We start from the raw sequence: 9,852 nt of genomic DNA on the forward strand, positions 1-9,852 counted from the left end.
CAATAGCTTTTGTGATTTTCTTTAATTAATTATACAAATTTGATCACTTTTCAACTAAAATTTTGTAATTCGGAAAATTATTCTTTAGCAAAATTTTGGTAATGTCCTCTTTGTCTATCTTGATAGTGGGATTTGTCGTCTTGGTTAGTCTTTTTTATATTAAAAATAATCTTGCTGATTAAATTGTATTAAGAATCAGGATAATATATGTTCTCTTTATCAATTATAACATCATTTGTATTGGTCTTTTTTATAAATCAAGAACCAACTGAAAAGAAAGAGAATAAAGTTGTTTTTGATCTGAATTTCAAGATACAAATATTCATGACAACGATAAATTCGTAATTGAGCAATTTTGTTTAAGCATCATTATGTAACATCAAGCCAAGGGGCTGCTTTCTGTAGCCAAATTCATGATCGCGGTTCTGCAACTATTAATTTTTTCAAGCTAACTTTGTAACTGTAGCCAAACATTCCTTTAGTTCAGTAACAATATCAATCATGTATGCTCTTTTGCAGTATTGTTTGTTCTACCTTTTTGCTTCCTCTTTTTAATGTAAATGATGTTAACTGCTGCAAGAACTACTAATAGCACAGAAATTGCATCAACAGATGCTAACATATAAATAACTGGATTGTCTTCCTTGCTTTTATCCTTTGCATGTTGCTTTCAGTTTCATATAATTTGTCTCACAATGTCTTCGACCTCTTTTTCTCCACATTTTACTGCACAAGTTAGTTCTCTCTCTGCAGTTGGCAGTGCTTCAATCAAGTTTGAGGGCAGCAAAATCTTTTCAGGTACCTTTTTAAAGTACAAATGCAAAGCTTGTAGGAGGACAGTTGTATGCCGTGTAATTCATATATTAACTTCTAAGTCTTGTATGCCGTGTAATTCATATACTACTTATTATAATTCATAGTGAAAGGAGGACAGTTGAAATAGAAGTTTAGCTTAATTAATCAAAAACAATGAGACATTTTACCCTAAAATATATAAAACGTTACTCTCTGTGTACAGCACAAAATCAATCAAGAGAACCATCTATGTTTCTACACTTTGTTGCCTTTTTCTCCCTATAATTGCTCCCATTATTTTAACCGGTATTTGCACAACCACCAATATAATATAATAGAATTATTCTTTATTATTATTATGAGATCTGTCAAAACATCTCAGCACCCACTAATCAAATTAATTGTGAGGAAGACTAAGTCAATATCTTTTAATTTATGGCTTAGTTTTGGAAGGATTTTAAATTATTGTTTGTGAAGGCTGGAGCCAAGGTGTCCCAAATCATTCAAGTCAAGGAACGTTGTATGTTTTATTATTTATTAAAGGAAAAGTCTAGGGGGCTAGCAACTTTTGTATTTTATTTTCAGCACTTAACCATCAAAAGAAAAGTGAGTGATCTCCCACCATTTGATGTAATCTCACACCATTGAATATGCTATTGATGGCCAATTGATGGTTACAAAATACAAAAATTGCTGGTTCCCTAGCACTCCTCTTTATTAAATTAATATTTTATGTGCAAGTGGATTCAATTTAATTATTATACATGTTTCAGCGCTATACAAGTATATAATACTAAGCCACTAACATGGTTAGTCCACTGCAAACGGCAAACACTTGAGATTCCTTGTCCTTGAGAAAACCCAGAGATCTGAATACATTATATCCATCCACCAACAAATTCCTCAACCCTGTCATTCTTTCCTCATCATCTGCTGCACTTGATTTTCAGTCATGGCTGCAAAACTTGAAGGTGGAGCTTATCTCTCTTCTTTTATTGATGCTGTTTCAAAGAAGTTGTCTTCAATACTTGAAGATGACTTTGTCCGTGAAGGAAATGACTCTGCCCTGGAGTTGCTTGGAAGGTTGGACGATTGCCTGTGTGATGTTGGACTTGTGCTTGACGATGCTGAGCTGAAGCAGTTCAGTGATGAAAGAGTGAAGAAGTGGCTTGTTGATCTTCAAGATGCTCTCTATATGGCTGATGACTTGCTTGATGAACTCTCCACCAAAGCTGCCACTGCTGGTCCAAGGGATCCAGGTAACTCTTCCTTCTGGTCTCGCGCTGTTGATTCAATTATTGAAGATAGTGGTGTCAATGTCATTGAAAATATAGTTGGCACACTAGAGTCTGTTGTAGGACGAAAAGGTAAACTTCGTCTAAGAGAGAGTGCCAAGGTGGACTTCTCATCATGGAGAATTCCATCCACATCCCTTATTGTAAGTTCTGACGTATTTGGTCGTGATGAAGAAAAGGAGAAGATAATCAAATTGCTGTTAGATGATACCTGTCATGCTGAATCGCGTGTGACTGTGATCCCCATCGTGGGAATGGGCGGAATAGGAAAAACTACTTTGGCTCAACTGGTTTTCAATGATGCCAAAGTCGTTGGAAAATTTGACACTAGAGCATGGGTGTGTGTTGCTGAAAATGCTGACCCTATTAATGTTACAAGGACAATAATAGGGGCAATAGATTCTTTTCCCTGTACCATGGATAATTTTAATTTACTTCAGACTGTTTTGATGAAAAAGTTGATAGGAAAGACATTCTTAATTGTTTTAGATGATGTCTGGGATGATCGACGAGACATGTGGGAGGATTTTCTAAAACCTTTTGGGTTTGGGAATAATGGAAGTAAGATTCTCTTAACAACCCGCAGTGAAAATGTTGCTTCTGTGTTTGCAGCTAACAATCTATATCATCGACTAAGTTTATTGTCGGAGGAAGATTGTTGGTCAATGTTTTTGAAGCATTCATCTATTTCTACTAGTTCTAAACAATATGCAACTCTAGAACCAATTGGTAGAAAAATTGTTGAAAAATGTAAGGGGTTACCTTTGGCCGTAAAGACACTTGGGGGGTTATTGCGCAATAAGTATAATGAAGTGGATTGGGAGAATACACTTGAATGTGAAATTTGGGAACTCTCGGAAGATGACTGTAAGATTGTTCCTGCATTAAGAGTTAGTTATTATTATCTCCCTTCACATTTAAAGTGGTGTTTTGTTTATTGTTCATTATATCCCAAGGATTATGAATTTGACAAAGAAGAATTAATTTTGTTATGGATGGCTGAAGATCTTTTACGACCAAAGAAAGCTAACACATTAGAAATGACTGGTTGTGCATATTTTGATGAATTAGTTGCGAGGTCTTTTTTCCAACCTTCCAATACTAATGGAAAGTTATTTGTAATGCATGATCTCATGCATGATTTAGCAACACTTTTTGCTGGGAAATTCTATTTCAAACTCACAGAATTTGGCAATCAACGCATGATAGATAGCAAAACTCGTCATTTATCAAATACTAGAGCATTTGTTGATAGCATCGAATTAATTCGAGAGGCTGAAGCAATACACACGAGAACATTTTTAGATTTTTCTTTGCTTGCCTATTGTGATTCAGTTAATTTTCAAAGCTTTCTACAACATTTGGGATGTTTAAGAGTTTTGTCATTCAAAAAGATTTCTCCAGAGTCATTACCTGATTCAATAGGTGAACTGATTCATTTGCGTTATTTGAATCTCTCTAACACATATGCTATGGCATTGCCTGAGTCAATATTTAAATTGTACAATCTCCAAACTTTGAAGTTGAGGAATTGTTATATGCTTAAGATGCTTCCAAGCCGCATGCAAGAGCTTGTGAACCTGCGGCACCTTGACATTCGAGGTGTTTCCGATCTAGAAGAGATGCCAAAGAAAATGAGCAAGTTAAAGCATCTAAATTTCTTAACTGATTATATTGTCGGCAAGCACGAAGAGAATGGGATAAGAGAATTGGGACCACTGGACAACCTTCATGGCTCATTTTGCATTTCCAACTTGGAGAACGTGAAGAATAGTGTTGAAACTTTGGAGGCAAGGATGGGTAACAAGAAGCACATCAACACTTTAAAATTGAAATGGCTTCCAAATGGTGACAATGATGACGTTGAAACCGAAAGAGATATTCTTGACAAGTTACAACCTCATCAAAACTTGAAAGAGTTATCAATTAAGGGTTATCCGGGTGAAAGATTCCCAGATTGGTTAGGCCTTTCTTGCTACTCCAATATGACCAAATTGAGTCTGGATAGTTGTATAAATTGTTGTGAGCTTCCTTCACTGGGACAGTTACCCTCTTTACAGCATCTGGAGATTTCTAAACTTGATGGGTTGGAGAAAATTGATTCTGAGTTCTACAACAAAAACAATGCATCATTTCAGGAGATGACACCCTTCAAATCTCTTGAAACTCTGAAAATTGAGTATATGTATCGTTGGCGGGAGTGGCATTTTCCTGATGAGTTTGATGGTTTTCCTGAGCTTAGAATCCTTGAAATAAGAAGCTGTCCGGTGTTAAGAGGAGATCTGCCTGCTCACCTTCCGGCTCTGGAGGAACTTATGATTGTTGAATGTGAAGAGCTTGCATGTTCGCTGCCAAGGGCTCCCAAGCTTCACGAATTACATGTGCTGAATTCTGGTTTTTATACAGATGCGACCACGCACAATGTAGACATCACAGGAACCCAGCTGGCGAAGTCCGTATTGGAGTGGCTGCCACACATCCAACCACCACGCGTCCAACATCTGTTTATCAAGCACTGTTGTTCAGCCATATCAATTTCAGCAGATTATGTGCCTGCTTCGTTACAATATCTTGTCATCTGTGATTGTCCAAAATTAACATTCTCAGAGCAACTGCACCACAAGTCACTAACGGAGATAGATGTGTATGATTGTGATTCACTGACGTTGTTTCCATTGGGGGCCCTTCCAAATCTCAAGAAACTCGCAATCCGTGGATGCAAAAAGATCGAATATGTTGAGATGCCACAGACTCTTCCAAGTCTGTGTTATATATGGATCACAGAATGTCCCGGTTTAGTATCCCTGCCGGCTCTAGCGTTGGCTGCTCCCCACCTACAGGAGCTGTATATACGCAATTGCCCAGAAATCGATTGTTTTGCTGGGGAGTGCCTCCCGCCGAGTCTGAAAACTCTTGAAGTCATTAAGTGCCAGAAACTAGAGAGGTGGATAACATCAAAGGGTTTGCAGAGTCAAGGCCTTACCCGTCTAATCCTTCACGAATGGAATGAAGTTAAGTCGTTCCCAGGAGAGGGTTCACTTCCTGCTTCTCTTGTGTGTCTAAAATTGTCTACATTCTCAAATCTGGAGACGCTTGATTGCAAGGGGCTTCACCATCTTACCTCCCTCAAAAATTTAGCAATTGGTAACTGTAGAAAGCTTGAGAATATCACAGAAGAACATTTGCTTGCCTCCATAGAAAATATCTACTTAGGGGAAGAATGTCCTTTGAGGCGTAAGTTGGAAGAGATGGAAGACCCACATATTCAATTCGTACAGGTTTGTTTTCTTGCTCTGACCTTCCCTGAACTCAGTTCTCTCCAATTACAATGCTAATTGTTTGCATCAACCGTTTTCATTCCGTTGTTAATACACCAACACAATGTTTATTATCTTTTCATTCTTAACCATTTTCTCTGTAATATGGCTACCCTTTACACTCTCTCAAGTTTTACTTTTCAAATAAAAACTTCTTGTGGGTGCCAATTTTTCCAATTTTTTAAGGATAACAACTTAGATCCTTAGAAAAGAACAAAAAGCAAACCTTTTTTTATCGCTTCCTTGTTGCTTACGGTATTTGCATGGTTTAATGCAGTGGATAACTATTAATGCTACTGTTGATTCTGATTTTGTACCGTTTGATGTGCAATGAGAGTGGCCGCATACAGGTAGACACATCCTGAAATATTTTGCTTTATTCGTGAAAAGTCATTCTAATTAGCAAGAAAAGACTTGCTTTTCTTATGCCATCGAATTTTAATTTTAATTTTGTTTTATTTTTGTCATCTTGGGCACTTAAAAAATAAGTAGTAGATTTTGAAGATGCTCCAATCTATTTATAATATTTATGAAAGTATATGTTTTGTTTATCTTGCATTGGGCCTTCCAGATTTGCCCTCATGGAAGATTGAAGAGTCAACATAAATTCATGGCTGAGGCAATGTGAGAATTGGGGTGCACTGAAGTAAGTTTGCATTGTCTATGTCTTGCAACTACCTCTTGCATGTATATTTTTATTCACTGTACTTTGCTTTGTTTAGGTTTATGAATGGAGCAACTTGCTATACCAATGAATCTCTAGAATCACCTATTATGTCAAGTGAAGAATTTGCTTCTGCTGCAAAGAAAGCAAATAATCAAGGTTACATACCGTTTTAAAGTTTTTTCTGCCGATGTTATTCATTACTGAAAATTTCTATCATTCCTCGTAGTTGTTCCTTGTCTCTGTTTTTAATGTAGAGTCTAAGATTGCAAGTCGTTTCATAGATATGATAATGCAAACATTCAATGATAAACTAATGGTTGTTAGAAGGCTTCCTTGATTTATATTGACTTTGAGAAAGGAGCGGTTTCAAGCATCTTGTTTGTGTGTTGGCCATTATATCTTGGTTGTGCTTACTGAAAGACATCAGATGTTAGTATCCAAACTGGCAAAAATTAAATTCATCAAATATATGTATATAAACACAGTGCTAGCTCCATAGGTTGATGTTTTTATTTTTCATAAAACCAATGTTCTATTTTCTATATTCTGCCAGAACTATGGGACTATCTCATGATGCTTCTTATAGTAAACTTGACAAGTAAAAACTTTGATTTCCTGTATAGGTATTGGGTTCTCAGAGATCCTGAAAGTAGTGTGATTTCTTCCCTGAAACTGTTGAATCTATGATGGGGACTAGCAGCCTGTGTGATGCGGAAAAACTGGTAGCAATTCAATGCTTGGTTGCACCTATGAGCAGAGTGCTTTGGATAAGCAAGGAGAAGAACATGCAAGAAGGATTAAATGCATCATTATCATGATAATCTTGAGGAGGGTTGTAATTCAGATGGTGGCATTGCATGCCATGTTAATTTGAAAGAAGCAATATTATTATTATTATCCTCAATATTACATAAGGCTATAGAGATGGAAGATTAAGCTAAGAATCTCCACCAGCTGATGATTATGATTTCTACAGAAAACATGGAGAGATCCCAAGCCCTGGTGCTGGTCATTGATTATGATCATCAAGCTAATTGAGTAAAAATACTATTATGCACTATGGCTTTTTTTTTTTTAATTTTAATGTACATATATATGGTACATTAATTTTCCTTTCCATTTTTTGTGATATGTCTAGTTGGTCTTTTTGGTGATGCTGTTTAGCTTCTAAATTTATTCTTTATTATTGTAGGTGAGGTTGTAATTATTCCTGGGACCAGCTTACTGTGTACTTATTACTGGTCATATATATATATATATTATATATATTATGTCAGAGATGATCCCCGGAAAAGGTTTTTGCTATACATATATATGCTCCGAGAGAATGCTAAAATTGATCCTTCCTTGTGTGCCTGTACCCATAGAAGTAGTTAAGAAACCTGATGTCAGTTTTCAAGGTAAATGATAAGTCTTTTAGTGATAGGATTTTTTTCTCTCTCTTTACTCATTATCTATTTACGGTATAAATTTGTATGCTTTGCTTTATATATTCCTATTATATCCATTGGAACTAGTGTTATCAATATGAATAAACACTTGTTATTTTGTCGAAATTTAGCTTGTTCTTTCCATCTTGTAAGCATATTTAACCAGTGGATGCAATCACAAACGTCAAGAGGGCTTATAGGGTGGACAGTAGAAACTGGCAAGGATATCCATGTGCCCCCCTTGCATACAAGTGGCAAGGTGTAGAGTGTAGCTCTTTTGATGGCTTTCTAAGAATCACATCCTCATTAAATAACACATGTTAGAAAACTATTAACCATTTAATTATAAAAAAACATTATAAATTCATGATTGAAGTAATAATAATAATTTTTGAAAATGGAATATATAAATGAAGGGGGAAGAGCACTATGTAGGGACTGAAATTGACCATAGAACACAGTTTTATGACATGAGAAAGTTTGAAATCAGTTCGGCGAAATCGGTTGGCATGAAAGGGCCAATGGCCAGCCCCATTGCTAAAGGCCATCGTTCCTTGAACCTTACCTAAGGAAAGAACTTAATTTATATGCAAATGTTTGTCCCTGATACAGCCTTGCGGAAATACAGGAGAATACAGTGGGACTGAACATCAGGTAAGCTTTACAACAGTTAATGTTAAATACTATCAACCAAGTTCTGATTAATATATCTTTCAGTATTATTGTGTTATAGGTTGAGAGGTGTAGTAGGAAGTCTCAAAATCATTACACGCCAAGCAAGTTTAAGGGTCGCTGAGTATGCTTTTCACTATGCCAAAGAACAGGGAAGAGAGGGGGTATCTGCTATTCACAAGGCCAACATTATACAGAAGACTGATGGTCTTTTCCTCAAGGTCTATCATTACATTCAAATTATCTATAAATATCGATCGTATTTGATTTGTGAATCCTAATAATAACCTTTTATTTTGAAATTTGTTTTAGTGCTGTTGTGAGGTTGCGGAGAAGTATCCTGAGATAAAGTATGAGGAAGTTATCATTGACAATTGCTGCATGATGGTATATTTGTGAACTTGGATTTAGGGTGCAACTGTGTTTGGAAATTCATTTTGAGTGTTGAAAATGGAATTACTCTCATTCATTTTTATAATCTACAGCTTGTGAGGAATCCTGCTCTTTTTGATGTATTAGTGATGCCAAACCTTTATGGTGAAGTTATTAGTGACCTCTGCTGGCTTGGTTGGGGGTGTTTGGGTTTGACACCAAGGTAAATTTTGCACTCTGGTCGGCAAATTCTAGAACCTACAATCTTATCATCTGACATCATTTCATACATGTTTCAGCTGCAACATTGGTGAGGGAGGTATTGCACTAGCCAAGGCTGTAAATGGTTCAGCACCTGATATTGCTGAAAAGGTAAGCTGCAAAGTTCTTTCTCAACCGTATATTATCTGTTATTAACTTATTACAGAATATGGAATTTATTTGGATGCTTGTTTCATGATAGTGCTTAATATCAGTTTGCCATCTGCAATTTCATAAAACTAATTTGGTGTTCTCTGTCTTCTTTTAAAAAGAAAAAATTGTTAATAGTAATTGTTATCAATTTACTTCTGCCATAGTGGTCGCAAACAAGTTCTAACCTTGGAAACTTGCAACCTTTTTTCAATTTGGGTTATATTTCTGTTGCTTACCTGTATTTTTCCAGACTTGTGCTTGTGTAGAATTTGGCAAATCCAACTGCTTTACTGCTGAGTGGTGTTTCAATGTTGCGCCATTTGAATCTCCATGACAAAGCCGACCAAATTCAAAACGCCATCCTCAGCACAATTGCAGAAGGGAAGTACCAAACTGCCGATCTTGGAGGCAAAGCAAAGAAACTGAGTTCACGAATGCAATTATTGATCATCTCTATATTATGCTCTTGAGTAGGCAAGGAATTGCTGCTAATTTTGTTTTCTGTTAATTTCCTATTTATTTTTTCCCGACTTTTTTCGAGGAGTAGGATTACCTCATCATAATGGGAAAACCCATCTAAGGGAGTGACTTTATAACCACATGGCATGGGCAAGCCTTAAAATATTGGGTGCCTATGCAGTGTTATGGACTTGAGAGGGACAGAGGGTTGGAGTCTCTAAAATGTACTTTGTCTGATAACCCTCCTTGGTCCATTTTAGTATTCTTTGTCAATAATATAGTTAAGTAAATGAAGTACCATTAGTTTGTTTTTATATTTGTTTTGCCTTTTTCTCCCTCTTATTTATCTCATTATTTTAACCTGTATTTGCATAAACACCAATATAATGGTGAGAAAGACCGAAATACTAAGACTTTGTTTATTTGGAGTG

At 36.2% G+C, this 9,852-nt stretch overlaps 2 protein-coding genes across 2 annotated transcripts; both read left to right on the plus strand.

Annotated features, from left to right (window-relative positions):
- Window positions 1-1,609: 1,609 nt before the first annotated feature.
- On the plus strand, window positions 1,610-7,512 carry LOC140172883 (putative disease resistance RPP13-like protein 1). Its single transcript, XM_029295949.2, has 6 exons — window positions 1,610-5,368; window positions 5,685-5,757; window positions 5,979-6,053; window positions 6,130-6,230; window positions 6,698-7,112; window positions 7,267-7,512. Exons 1-2 carry the CDS (start codon window positions 1,748-1,750, stop codon window positions 5,739-5,741), a joined length of 3,678 nt encoding a protein of 1,225 aa, XP_029151782.1. The 5' UTR covers window positions 1,610-1,747; the 3' UTR covers window positions 5,742-5,757; window positions 5,979-6,053; window positions 6,130-6,230; window positions 6,698-7,112; window positions 7,267-7,512.
- An 825-nt stretch (window positions 7,513-8,337) lies between these two features.
- On the plus strand, window positions 8,338-9,611 carry LOC112777743 (isocitrate dehydrogenase [NAD] catalytic subunit 5, mitochondrial). Its single transcript, XM_072226785.1, is given in 6 exon segments — window positions 8,338-8,397; window positions 8,489-8,563; window positions 8,662-8,771; window positions 8,848-8,920; window positions 9,229-9,370; window positions 9,373-9,611. Coding segments are annotated over 5 exon segments (429 nt in total). The 5' UTR covers window positions 8,338-8,397; window positions 8,489-8,557; the 3' UTR covers window positions 9,471-9,611.
- The last annotated feature ends 241 nt before the right edge of the window (window positions 9,612-9,852 follow it).

This window comes from Arachis hypogaea, chromosome 19 (genome assembly GCF_003086295.3).
Source record: "Arachis hypogaea cultivar Tifrunner chromosome 19, arahy.Tifrunner.gnm2.J5K5, whole genome shotgun sequence".
In the NCBI taxonomy this organism is placed as follows: Eukaryota; Viridiplantae; Streptophyta; class Magnoliopsida; order Fabales; family Fabaceae; genus Arachis; species Arachis hypogaea.